This window comes from Dendrobates tinctorius, unplaced genomic scaffold, assembly GCF_039654945.1.
Source record: "Dendrobates tinctorius isolate UK_male_01 unplaced genomic scaffold, ASM3965494v1 ptg000084l, whole genome shotgun sequence".
Classification (NCBI taxonomy): Eukaryota; Metazoa; Chordata; class Amphibia; order Anura; family Dendrobatidae; genus Dendrobates; species Dendrobates tinctorius.
In genome coordinates this window covers 52,692,636-52,706,807 of record NW_027361752.1, presented here as the reverse complement: position 1 = coordinate 52,706,807, position 14,172 = coordinate 52,692,636, and the positions used below count along the sequence as shown (strand labels likewise).

General features: G+C 43.5%; 1 protein-coding gene across 1 annotated transcript in view; it reads right to left on the bottom strand.

Moving 5' to 3' along the window:
• The window catches only part of LOC141097494 (interferon-induced GTP-binding protein Mx1-like), a 71,072-nt gene that overhangs the window by 21,746 nt on the left and 35,154 nt on the right, over nucleotides 1-14,172 (bottom strand). The window contains exons 7-11 of the mRNA XM_073584709.1: nucleotides 9,472-9,610; nucleotides 7,515-7,713; nucleotides 7,179-7,257; nucleotides 6,710-6,832; nucleotides 5,833-5,974 (exon numbers count right to left, since the gene is read on the bottom strand). Of these exons, the coding sequence (XP_073440810.1) occupies nucleotides 5,833-5,974; nucleotides 6,710-6,832; nucleotides 7,179-7,257; nucleotides 7,515-7,713; nucleotides 9,472-9,610 (682 nt within the window). The remainder of the gene's footprint in view (nucleotides 1-5,832; nucleotides 5,975-6,709; nucleotides 6,833-7,178; nucleotides 7,258-7,514; nucleotides 7,714-9,471; nucleotides 9,611-14,172) is intronic.

The window sequence follows — 14,172 nt, the reverse complement described above, 5'->3', positions numbered from 1 at the left end:
TGTCTAGTGCCCAGAAAAGTTTGCATCATAGCTAGCTAGAAGTAGGGGTCAGGACGCAGAAACACAATGATAAGTTTGTCAGAATCTGCAGATTACAAATAGCTACCTCGGCCAGACCTGGTGCAAGACACGTCATCTGACAGATTCCAGAGGAATATCGACCTTCACCCTATAACCTCTGTACAGGGATCTGGACTTGGGGTCCACTAAATTGCTTCCATGGAAGAGCTGCTATCCAAAGGAGGAAACCAGAGACAAAAGAATAACTAGGTAGCTGGGTCAGAATGAGGATGTCGATGCAGGGACAAAATTGAAAAAAATGAGAATAGTCAAAAAGCAAGCAGGTCAGATTATAACTGGCGGTGGGCAGCAGGATTTCAGGATCTTACATAGCTTGTAGCCGCACCCAAAACACACGGCAGTTAACTCTACGTCTCCTATTATACATGGGACTAGAAATCCCAGAGAACACAAAGCTAGAACTGATGCCCCAAGTCACCCGCAATGAAAAAACACGGCCGCCTGGCGACAGAAGCAGCGGCAGGAAGGGCTGGCACTGATAATGGACACACGCCTGATTTTGATCTGATGGTCGGATCTAAATTGTCAATACAGTTCTACGGGTCTGTGAAAAAAATCGAACCACAAGCAGATAACATCTGATTTTAATGGATTGTTAGAAATGAGAAGGTGAAGTAACTTTTTTTTTTCTCCAGGTATGAGAAAAAGTGATGCCACTCAAACCACACTCTGATCAAACTGGTCAAAATGAATGGTCCATTTTTCTCATAAGAGAGAAAAATTGACATCTGAATGAGGCCTTCTACTATAGAGCCACTGCACCCTAAATAGAAAGAAGCTTATCCCAACCCAGTCAAATCTCCAATTACAACCCTTCCAAAAAACTTGCACCCACAGTCAGACGGTCATAAAATTGCTTGCAAATATTTTTCCCACTTTCACAATTTTACAACGACTCTAGTGTAACAATGTGGGCAGCGTGGTGACTTAGTGGTTAAAACGTTTGCCTTCTTGGATTCAAATTTCATCAAGAATGACATCTGCATGGAGCTTGTGTGATCTCCCCAAGTTTTGATTTTGGATGAAAACTGGAGTATCCAGAAGAAACCCATCTAAAAACATGTTGATAGGGAATTTAGGATGTTGGTGACAATGTCTGTAAAGTCCTGTGGAAAATGGTTTTGCCACTTCAAAAGTAGCACACAAAGCAATAAAAAATACAGATGAGTTACTTATATCCTGGTTCTGAAACAAAAAAAGTTCCTAGTAAGTGTGTGAGAAATGGAAATAATATTGTGAGTGACGATGGGGAAGAGTCTCGAGGAGATCATTTGCATATTCCCAGTGCCTTCTGGGATAGGTGAAGAGTCTCTGCGAGCTCAACGATCACTGGGTTTTGGCCATTGCAGGTGAAAAGAGGAAGTCGGAAAACCAGGGGAAGAGTCTTGAGGAGATCATTTGCATATTCCCAGTGCCTTCTGGGATAGGTGAAGAGTCTCCACGAGATCAACGATCACTGGGTTTTGGCCATTGCAGCTGAAAAGAGGAAATCGGAAAACCTCATTTTTCATCGTTTTTAAGAAATCTCAAGATGGAAGAAGCCAGGAGCCATTTGGTGAGCTGCATTTCTTGCTACATGTTCACAGACTTACCAGTGGAAAAGCCAAACTTCACATGCCACAAATGCAAGCTTGTGTCCCTGTTGGAGGAAAAGTTGCAAAATCTCGAAGAGAGGTTAGCTACGTTGAAGATCATTAAGGAAGGTGAAGAGTTCTTGGACAGAGCAGAATTATCTCTTCATGTTACAGAAAGAGAAGAAATTCGAAGTGCACCTGAAGAAACAGAGGAATGGAGACATGTGACCCAGAGAAGCAGGAGGATCAGGAGGCAGTCAGCACCAATACTGCTCAGAAACCAGTACCAGGCTCTCACGCAGGAAAACGAAGAAATACATCAGTATAAGACTTTGCCAACAAACAGCAACCTTGTACGCCCTCAGAGTCCTCCTGGATGGAGAAAGAAAAATGTTGTGAAGAAGAAAAGGAGAGTGGTGGTCATGGGGGATTCCCTGTTGAGAGGAACAGAGGCCGCTATCTGCAGACCGGATATAACTTCAAGAGAAATGTGCTGTCTTCCAGGTGCAAAAATTAAAGATGTGTCTGACAGGCTATCAGGACTCTTCAGACCTACAGATGACTACCCATTCCTGCTACTACATGTGGGGACAAATGACACCGCAAGAAACGACCTGGAAACCATCTGCAGAGACTTTGAAGACTTAGGCAAGAAAGTGAAAGAACTGGGAGCGCAGGTGGTCTTCTCTTCCATCCTCCCAGTGGATGGCCATGGAACAAGGAGGTGGAATAAGATTCTGCAGGTGAACAACTGGCTACGTCGATGGTGCCGTCAGCAACGATTTGGATTTCTGGATCACGGAGTGAATTACTTATACGATGGACTACTTGCTAGAGATGGGGTGCACCTTACGAAGACTGGAAAGCATGTATTTGGAAGTCGCCTTGCTACACTTGTAAGGAGAGCTTTAAACTAGAACAACATGGGAAGGGAAGCAAAAGACCAGAAAAAGCCATACACCTGACAAATGCTATTGAGAACTCTGCTATTAGAAGTGGAAAGGAAGAACAAAGACAAAAGAATCTAATTAATAAAAATATTGGAGAAAGAGAAACCAATCACAATCTAAAATGTTTCTATACTAATACACAAAGCATGGGCAACAAACAAGGAGAATTGGAACTACTAACACAGGAACAGAAATATGATGTCATTGGAATCACTGAAACTTGGTGGGACAATACACATGATTGGAATACAAGACTAGAAGGATACAACTTATTTGCAAAAAACAGACTTGATAAACGAGGAGGGGGTGTCGCATTGTATGTTAGAAACGCGTATATCTGCACAGAGATTGAAGCTTCAGAGACTGGATGTTCTGTGGAAACTGTTTGGGTAAGAATACAAGGACAGAACAATGGAAAGGACACCATTGTAGGCATTTACTACAGGCCGCCTGTGCAAGCTGAAGATATGGATGAACTCTTTATGCATCAAATGGCCAAGTTCTCCAAAAAATATGACATAGTTGTCATGGGAGATTTCAACTATCCAGACATTTGTTGGAAATCTCTCTCAGGCAAAACTAACAGGTCAAGGAAATTCTTATCCTCTCTTGCTGACAACTTTATCTTCCAAAAGGTAGGGGAGAAAACAAGGGGAACTGCTACCTTGGATCTAATCCTTATAAACAGGGAGGAAATGGTTGAGGAGGTAAAAGTGGCTGGGACCCTAGGAGGTAGCGACCATGCTATTTTAGAATTTTGGATAACTAGAGGCGGAAGACCTGTGAAGACTCAGACGTCAAGGTTAGATTTCAGAAAGGCAGATTTTAAGGGTTTCAGAAAGAGAATTGGAGGGATCCAATGGCTGGATATCCTTAAAGACAAAAATGTCCAGGAAGGATGGGAAATCTTGAAAAATGAAATTCTCAAAGCACAGTTGTTAACAATTCCAAAAAGAGGGAAGAATAGGAAGCATTTAAGGAAACCAGGATGGATGAACACAGAACTTAAGCACATGCTAAAAAGGAAGAAAAACATGTTTATAAAATGGAAAGAGGGAGGCATATCTAAAGAAGAATATAATGCTGTTTGCAGAACTTGCAGGGCACAAATCAGATTATCTAAAGCTGAAAATGAATTGAGGCTTGCAAGAGATGTCAAAAGCAATAATAAAGGATTTTGGGGATATGTCAAAAGTAAAAGAAAAGTCAAAGATGCTATAGGATTTTTACAGGATGAAAATGATGAAATGATAAGACAGGATGTTGAGAAGGCTGAACTTTTAAATTCCTATTTTGCATCTGTTTTCTCTGAGAAAGGAAATGTAACATCAACTGTTATTCACTGTCCTATTAAGGGAATAGAAGAATCCAGGATATCTATAAACAGAAAGATAGTAAGGAAACACTTAGCTAACCTAAATGAATTCAAGTCTCCAGGACCAGATGAATTACACCCCAGAGTACTGAAGGAGATAGCAGAAGAAATTTTTGAACCCCTCTCCATAATCTTTGAAAATTCTTGGAGAACAGGAGAAGTGCCAGAAGACTGGAGAAGAGCAAATGTTGTTCCTATCTTCAAAAAGGGGAAGAAGGTGGACCCAGGCAACTATAGGCCGGTGAGTCTGACTTCTATACCAGGAAAGATCTTTGAACAAATTATTAAACAACATGTATGTCAATACCTGGATAAGAATGAAGTGATTAAACAGAGTCAGCATGGGTTTGTAACTAATAAGTCATGTCAGACTAACTTAATTTCCTTCTATGACGGTATCACTGATTGGGTGGATCAAGGAAATGCTGTAGATATAGTATATCTTGACTTCAGCAAAGCATTTGACAAAGTCTCTCATAAAATCCTTATTGAAAAAATGACTAAGTATGGAATGGACAAGGCAACTGTTAGGTGGATTCATAACTGGCTTAGTGATCGGACCCAAAGAGTGGTCGTAAATGGCTGCACATCCAGTTGGAAGAATGTCTCAAGTGGGGTACCACAGGGCTCTGTCCTGGGCCCTGTATTGTTCAACATCTTTATCAACGATTTAGATGAAGGAATTGAGGGTAATCTGATTAAATTTGCTGATGACACAAAGCTAGGACGGATAGCTAATACAAGAGAAGAGAGAGAGAGGATTCAAAAAGATTTAAATAAACTGGAGAAGAGGGCAGCAACTAACAGAACGATTTTTAACAGGGAGAAATGCAAAGTACTACATCTGGGCAATAAAAATGAAAAAAGCATATACAGAATGGGAGGAATAGGGCTAAGTGACAGCACATGTGAAAAAGACTTGGGTATACTAATAGATCACAGACTGAATATGAGTCAACAGTGTGATGCAGCAGCAAAAAAGGCAAATGCAATTCTAGGATGTATTAACAGAAGCATACAGTCTAGATCACGTGAAGTTATTATTTCCCTCTACTCCTCTTTGGTCAGACCTCATCTGGAATATTGTGTCCAGTTTTGGGCACCACATTTTAAAAAAGACATCAACAAACTGGAGCAAGTTCAGAAAAGAGCGACCAGAATGGTGACCGGTCTGCAAACCCTGTCTTATGAGGAAAGGTTGCAGGATTTGGGAATGTTTAGTTTGCAAAAGAGAAGACTGAGAGGAGACTTAATAGCTGTCTACAAATATCTAAAGGGCTGTCACATTGTAGAAGGATCAACTTTATTCTCATTTGCACAAGGAAAGACTAGAAGCAATGGGATGAAACTGAATGGGAGGAGACACAGATTAGATATTAGAAAAAACTTTTTGACAGTTAGAGTGATCAATGAGTGGAACAGGCTGTCACGAGAAGTGGTGAGTTCTCCTTCAATGGAAGTCTTCAAACAGAGGCTGGACAGACATCTGACTGGGATGATTTAGCGAATCCTGCTTTGAGCAGGGGGGTTGGACCAGATGGCCCAGGAGGTCCCTTCCAACTCTACGATTCTATGATTCTATGATCTGTGTACATCACTGCAGAACATGGCCGGGCTACTGACTCCTACCTCTTCTCTTGACTAGCTGGCCTGGAACGATGCCATTGTCATCAGCCCAGCCAATCAATAGAAGAACCATGGATGCTGTCACGTTAAAAATGGTTCTCCCACTGTCGGGGATGATGGAATGGGACTGCACATCGATTTATCAGCTCTATGTAAGTAACAGAAAATCTTAAAAAAACGACTTTACTTGTTTCACTAGTGAGCAGGAGATCAGCTTCATACTTACACACTGCACATGAATTCTTAATTGTCGTTTCCCAAGAGTCAAAAAGTTTTCTTAAGTTTTTGAAAAGTTTTAATTCTTCGGTATTTCCTTCTTCATCTCCATTTACTACTTTCGTAATTCCATCCTCAAAATCTTTGATTTTCTGCCAAAAAAAAATAAAAATAAAATCATGTTGACACATTAAAAGTTACCACCTATTCATAGGAAAGGTGATGACTTTCAAAGCCATCACAATGTAGTGATGGCCGTGCACGCACACTGCAGGTCTGTTCATTCTCCATGGGACTGCTAGAAATGGAACGATATACTCCGCTATATCCAGAAGTCCCATATAAAATGAATGGAGCAGTGGCGAGTATTCCAGAGGGGATACATACGAAGTAATCGCTAGACAGGAATCTGGTAGTAAGTTTTTAATTTTTCTGCAGCGCCACCACAGGAAAAATAAAGCATTACAGCATGCCCACTGAAATCAAGCAGCTCGCTATGTAACGTTTGAACGTGCAGTGTAAATCATGACGCTATTCAAGTTGCTTTCTGATCCGTATTACAGATGAGGGTCCTGAATGTCAGACCCCCTTCCTTCATTCCAAAATCAAGTTCTGAAAAATAAGTTTTAAAAAGCAAGCCTCCCCTCCATTATGTACATACGAATCCCGCCAAGGACAACATCTGCAAGGAGTTTGTATGTTCTCCCCGTGTTTGCGTGGGTTTCCTCCGGGTACTCCGGTTTCCTCCCACACTCCAAAGACATACTGATAGGGAATTTAGATTGTGAGCCTCATCAGGGACAGTGATGATAATGTGTGCAAAATGTAAAGCGCTGCGGAATATGTTAGCGCTATATAAAAATAAAGATTATTATTATTATTATTACTGTTATAAGAAAATGAGACTTCTCCTCGTCGGTGTCGGGGACGCCTCTGCCGATCTGTCTCAGCTGCTCCTCTGCCTCCCGGAGCTTACTTCTGATCTGGTGCTCTATATTGGGTAATGTTTTCTAGAAAAGGACAAGTTTACATCAGAAAAGAGAAAAAGAATAGTAAAAAAACATAAAATATCCCAAAATTTGTACATCATTCACCCGAAAAATGTACCATTGCACTAACAGTGTGCCGTGTGTTTCCAGTGGCTGTAAGCAGAATTAGGACATAAGAGAATTATTGCTCGCAGTACCACAATGTAAAGAGTTGTGCTACTTCTAACGTGGTGGTGATCGGTGGTGGTGCCAGGAGTCAGACCGCTGCCCCCTATCTGATATTGAAGGCCTCCACTGATGACATCTATATTAGGGGACCCTACAGAACATCTGTGTAGGGAATAACTAACTGACTTTACATACTTACAGAGATGTGGTACACCAGCTCTTTGGTGAGTCTTTCTGCCAGGTGAGGTATGGTGGCCTGTCCGCGCTTCACAAGAACGCTACAAGAAAAACAATGGTACCTTCATAAACTGTGTGTGATGCAGACAACAACCCATCCAAGCATCGGAGGGCCAATATACATCTAAATATACCCCCATCATGTTCCAAGAGAGAAGGTTAACATCACCTTTTGATTCAGTCATGTCTTTCAAACCACATGTCCCAAGCACCTCATGTCGCCTCCAACACAAAAACATTTCTGGAAACGGCTCATTCCTTAAACTAGGGTCTCCTGCCTAGACCTCATAATCTTTACCTGAAGTGTTCATGGTTTTCAAAAAAATTCTTCTCATTTTGTACGGCTTTTTCATGGGAGATGTTTTCTTGTATCTCCCTCTGCCCCCGACATTTGACCATCATGTAGCCCTTCCTAAGGGTGTACACTCGGTTTTGGACTACACGTAGAACTTCACTTTCAGCACCAGCGTCTACCAGGTCTGGTTTAGTCAGGACTCCTGTAGGAAAAGTTGCAGCACAAATATAAAGTGATTGATGTATTGTGTTCAGTGGTGTAACAACGGGAGTTGGGGACTATGAGAGGAGGCCGACGTCTGCCCACTTGCACCTTGTGGAAATTAAGACAGGCGATGGGTCCACCATTCTCTGTTTTGTAACCTATGGTTTTCTTTATGCCTGCCCCACCCCAGGACAGAAAAGCCACGCCAAACATCATCATCCTGGTGCAGAGGCTGCAATGATGTCACCGCATTACATCGCCTGCGCTTGGCCAGGGAACCAAAGTTAGGTTAGCCAAGACATAGAAAAATATTAAAAAATTGAGAGTGCCCAGTGGTTGATACCTTTTAATGGCTGAACTGAAAAGATGGTGAAAAATAGGAATCTTTCCAGACTTTTCAGTTAGCCATTAAAAGGACTATCAACCTATGAGGACTCTCAGTTTTTAATATTTTTTTATTCCTAGGGGCAGGGCGACAGGCACAGAATTGGAGTTTCCACTAGGTGTCGCTTGGAAACAGGTCAAATATGTTTGTGTTGCAAACTCTGCAGAAAAGTCGCGGTTAGGCGAAGTCTTCATGAAAGTCTGGGCCAGATGGAAAACAAGGAAAAGTCAACGACACCAATCAGGAGGATGTCAGCTTTGAGAGACTGCAAAATGGGAATCCACCCCTATATGGTCACTGGTTCTATGGTGGTGATATTATTCTCTGTCGCTTTATTCAGTCACAGAATGGTTATCTGCAGAGGTTCTCTCTAAACCCGCTATGATTAGGGTTCACTTCCATAGTTATAAGCATACATTCGTCCAACTGTCCCTTCTTCTACTGCCTGCATGTCAACAAGAAGACAGGGCAGGTGGAACGAACTAATACATGATTGCAAGATCTGACTACACTGTGGCTGTTTGTAGTCTGTGACCATGGAGACATATAATTACCTTGGTTATCCATTTAAAGGAGCCCCAATACAAATAGACTAAAAAAATAATTTCTGTAATGTCTGTTTTTTATGTCCTTTGCCCTTGCAGACCTAATATATTTCATTCTTGTTTTTCAGGTTTACAAAATATTTAAACCTTGTGACCCATTTCTTATGCGTTGTTTTAGAAATATATATTAATGAGGATTTTGGATCTTCTGGTTCAATAAAATGCTTTTTTTTTCTATGCATGACGGGGTGGATACTTTTTGGTGTGATGTCACTGCTCTGGGCCAATAAGATATCTCACTCCCTGCTCCTCCTCCTCTCTACCCCAATGGTGTTCTACTGAATACTGTAAGAAGCTGCAGCTACATCCCCTTTCTACCCTCCCCGGACTCCCATAGAGGCTGCAGGCTAGAAAAGGTGGACTATAGACTCCCAGAAAATAAAGGAGTTGCTTGCCCTTCACCTTTGGGTGACAAATAGCCAAAGGATTACATCTGACAAAGTTATTCAGTTAAATATACATTTTTCAGTATGGGTTCTTATGGACAATAGACGACCAATGGACGGACTTGGTTTAAGTTTATGTCAGGTGTATACTTTTTTTTAATATTTGCTGCCATACATCTCAGTTCAGGAAGGTTTTAATTAACAAAATTGATGATGGTGGAGAATCCGTCACATGATGGACATTAACCTGTCCGGTGTCCATCATAGCTTTTGGGTTTTGACCATGATGTCCATCATCTTACTGGAAGAATTACAGAATCCGTGACAAAGTCTAATAGTTGGAGGAAAGTAATGGAAGGACCCATCACTATTTATATTACCTATAGTTCGCTCTCCGGTTGGATCGACCTCTCGCGCCATTTCTAGAACTTCTGTTGTTGCTATATCGACGTTGCAGGGAACCACGGCCAGATTAATGGTCTCTTGTTTTGTTATATAGTTTCTTATTATCTGTTTAATCTGAAGACATGTGTAAAAAAAATATTTTACTACTGCACACTATAAGGGTTATTAACGTTGACGTGAATAAATTCATTTCATTTTATTAATTTAATCTTATAGCAGTCTGAGATTATTTTTCTAGTACAAAGTTTCATATCAGATAGTGACAGTTTGACATGACAAAGCTTATTCTCCCTGTAGTCACCACTAGGGGGATTCTACAATATGCTACATAATAAAAGTGTCTGCGGTAAGCTGTTAAGCTCCTCCCAGTGGTGGCTATAGGCAAGTGTCTTTTATCTCTTTGTCTATGTAGGAGATTTGGAGCTCTCCAGCGGTGCCCATATGTAATTCTTCTACAATATGTAACATAGTATTTCCATAAAAAACATTCCTAATTCACCAGGACTATGGAATTCCTAAACAGAGAGAGAGGTGAGAATGTATATTGTGAGAATCATGTGGGAATAGTGGATGAGGGCAGGTATATCTCGCCCAGATACCTTTCCTATGTGGCCTAGTCTGGTCGGTATCGCACCTGGTTACTAATGAATAATGGGAGGCGGATATAAAAGGATGCCAGGTGGTTGTGTGAGTGTCTCAGCCTGGGAACACAGAGAGCCTGTCTGTGTGAGAGACACACGTGAGTGAAAGCAGTGCCCACTGCAACGGTGGTTTGGCTGGATGGGAGAAGCCCGCCAGTTGGTAGTTAGGTTGTACCTTGTTTAGTTAGTGCCGGACAGGCAAGGATTTGTTTTATGTTTTATTTCCTTTATGCATTGCTTTCACCGTTAATAAACCTGACCCAGTGTCAGTTATACCCGAATCCCAGCTCTGCGCCTGAGTTTCATGCTGAACGCACTTGACCTTTGACCCCAGCAAAGGCGATCCCGGAGTGTTTTATCACATTGTGGTGGAGAACGCGGGCATCACGTTGGAAGCATGAGCATGGAGGACGTGGTAAAAGCGCTGGTACAGTCCACTGCTGTCCAGCAAGAAGCTAATCGGGTGATGATGGCCCAGCTGAAGGAGTTGGTGGACATGACAGCTACCGATCGTTCGCTTCTCCAGCAGGTGGCGCAGCGCCTGGCAAGCTTACCTGAGGTCAACCTGGAAGCAGAGTCGAGAGTGATTCACGTGAGTCGGTACTGGCAGAAGATGACGACCGAAGAGGACGTCGAGGCATACCTGACCACGTTTGAACGGACGGCGATGCGAGAAAAATGGACGAAGGCACGATGGGCCGGCCTGATTGCCCCGTTCCTTTTCCGGTGAGGTCCAAAAGGCTTATTATGACTTAGAGCCTGAAGCTGCGCAGGACTTTGACAAACTGAAAGCCGAGATCTTGGCCCGGCTGGGAGTGACGACCGCTGTCCGTGCACAGAGAGTGCATCAATGGACTTATCAGCCGGATAAACCACCGCGGTCACAGATGTTCGACCTGATCCACGTGACGAAGAAGTGGCTACAACCCGAGGTGTTGACAGTGCCAGAGATAATCCAGAGAGTCAACATGGACAAGTACCTGAGAGCTCTACCGCCAGCCCTGAGGAAGTGGGTAAGCCATGGAAATCCTACGACGGCAGATCAACTGGTGGATCTGGTTGAACGTTACTCCGTGGCGGAAGGACTCAGAGACGACGCTACCCCACCTTGTTCTTCATCGTCTCCACGTGGAACCGGTAAGACTGTTCCAGGGAGTAGGGGAGAAGGAAAAATCCCTAAGACAGTGGGGGAGGAAAACGGGACTGCCCGCACTGCGAGGCCGAGAGTAACGAACTATGGTCTAAGCAAGGGGCCCGTTAGGTGTTTCCGCTGCCAAGAGATGGGACACATTGTTGCGAACTGTCCGCTCACTACTGAACCCATGCAGTGCGACGTCACAGACTCTAAAACAGTAACAAATTAAGAGAAAAGTATATGCACACAAATAGGGATCACCATACACTAATATAGTCAAAAATCAAATTTTATTATAGTGAACACAACAAGCAAACACTTAGTTTAAAAACAATTAAAATGTCTGAACTCACAGACACACATAGACAAACAAAAACAATGGGTCATGTTAATAGACCCATTGTTTTTGTTTGTCTATGTGTGTCTGTGAGTTCAGACATTTTAATTGTTTTTAAACTAAGTGTTTGCTTGTTGTGTTCACTATAATAAAATTTGATTTTTGACTATATTAGTGTATGGTGATCCCTATTTGTGTGCATATACTTTTCTCTTAATTTGTTACTGTGTTAATTTATTTATATGCACTAGGTGATCCCACCTGAGTATATATTGTGGATGGTGCCCGTTTATCCCTTTTAGTCAGTCACAGACTCTAAAAACCGCATGTCTATGGTTGCACGGGTAGTGAGTGTGAATGCTGGTCAAAAGGATGTGGAAAAACACTTGTGTGATTTAACTCTTGATGGAAAAAATGTGGTGGCATTGTTAGACTCGGGAAGTGTGGTGACTCTGGTGAAGGCCAGTCTGGTGTCAGCCCCGACTGGACCATCAGACAAATTTTCTGTAACGTGTGTGCATGGAGACACCTGTTCGTACCTCACCACGGTCATATGCATTACTACTTCCTATGGGTCTGTGCAACATAAAGTGGGACTCGTCCCGGCATTATTGCATGATGTTATCCTGGGCCGGGATTTTCCCCACTTCTAGCAATTGTGGGAGAATCAGTTGATACCCCAGGGTAATAGTGTACATGATTCTTCTCCCAGGACGCGTGTGGGTCCCGAACCCCTGGAAGAGGTCTCCCCGGAAGACTCGGGGGAAGAGTCTGCTGGAAATGACCTGCAGTTCCCGTTTTCAGTCATGGCGGGTGATACAGAGGAGACCGGGGAAGAGGAGGAGGCTGACAGCCGTCCACCTCCCCGTTTGCCGGATTTAGAAGTTCAGAAAGATGACTTCCAAAGCGAGCAAATAAAGGATCCTACCCTTTCTCAGGCTAGGACAAATGTAAAAGTGATAAATGGGGTACCCATAGAACCTGGCTCTAGGCTGGCATATCCTTACATGGTTCTGGAGAATGATTTACTCTATCAGATAGAGAAAAAGGGGGAAGACACGGTGCAACTATTAGTCGTGCCAAAACCCTACCAGCGGCAGGTGCTGGACCTGGCCCACGGACATGTGATGGGAGGTCACCTGGGAGTCCAGAAAACCACCGAAAGTATATTACACTGTTTTGTTTGGCCAGGCATGCATCACGATATTCGTGTATATTGTGAGTCTTGTCCTGACTGCCAAGCCTCTGCACCTAAGCCCCGGTTCTGCAGCCCTTTGGTACCCCTACCTATTATTGAAGTCCCGTTTGAGAGGATTGGGATGGATTTAGTTGGGCCCCTTCCATGGTCTGCACGTGGACACCAACATATCCTGGTCATCTTGGATTATGCCACTCGTTACCCGGAGGCCATCCCTTTGCGTAACACGGCCACCAAGACGATTGCCAAGGAACTGGTGCATGTGTTTAGTCGGGTCGGTATACCAAAACAGATACTCACCGACCAGGGGACCTCCTTTATGTCCAGGGTAATGAAGGAGCTCTGCCGATTGTTACAAATCGAACCGTTACGCACATCCGTCTATCACCCTCAAACAGACGGGTTGGTTGAACGGTTCAATAAAACTCCGAAGCAGATGCTGAGAAAGGTGATAGACAAGGATGGGAAGAAGTGGGACTATTTACTTCCGTATTTGCTTTTTGCCATCAGGGAAGTACCCCAGTCTTCCACGGGATTCTCGCCTTTCGAGTTATTGTACGTCCGACGTCCTCGTGGACTGTTAGACTTTGCAAAAGAAACCTGGGAGGGTCAGGTCACTCCGTTTAAAACGGTGATAGATCATGTCACACAAATGCAGGGCCGTATTGCGGCTGTTATGCCTATCGTCAAAGAACACATGATGCAGGCTCAAGGAGCCCAAAAAAGAATCTATGATAGGGGCGCCAAGATCCGTACGTTTGCACCCGGAGATAGGGTGCTGATCCTGGTCCCCACGGTGGACAGTAAGTTCCTGGCAAAGTGGCAGGGCCCATTTGAGATTAAGGAAAGAGTTGGTGAAGTAAACTACAAAGTATACCAGGCAGGTAAACGGAAACCTGAACAGATTTATCATGTAAATCTGATAAAACCCTGGAAAGATCGGTCTGCCTTGTCAGCGGAGCTGGCCCGTCCCGTCTGCTCGCATACCGTACCGGAGGTACGGGTTGCAGAGACTCTCTCGGAGTGGCAAAAGACTGAGGTCAGGCAGTTTCTACTTCACAACCAAAAGTTTTTCTCAGAAAAACCCGGGCAGACTACGCTAATGAAACATGACATCATAACGGAACCTGGTGTCACAGTTAACGTAAAACCCTACCGAATCCCGGAAGCGCACCGTGAAGCCGTTTCCCGAGAAGTGAAGGCAATGTTAGAGTTAGGTGTCATTGAGGAATCGCACAGTGCTTGGTCCAGCCCGATTGTGCTAATTCCTAAACCGGACGGCACCATCCGGTTCTGCAATGACTTCAGGAAACTGAATGCGGTTTCAAAATTTGATGCCTACCCTATGCCCCGGGTCGACGAGTT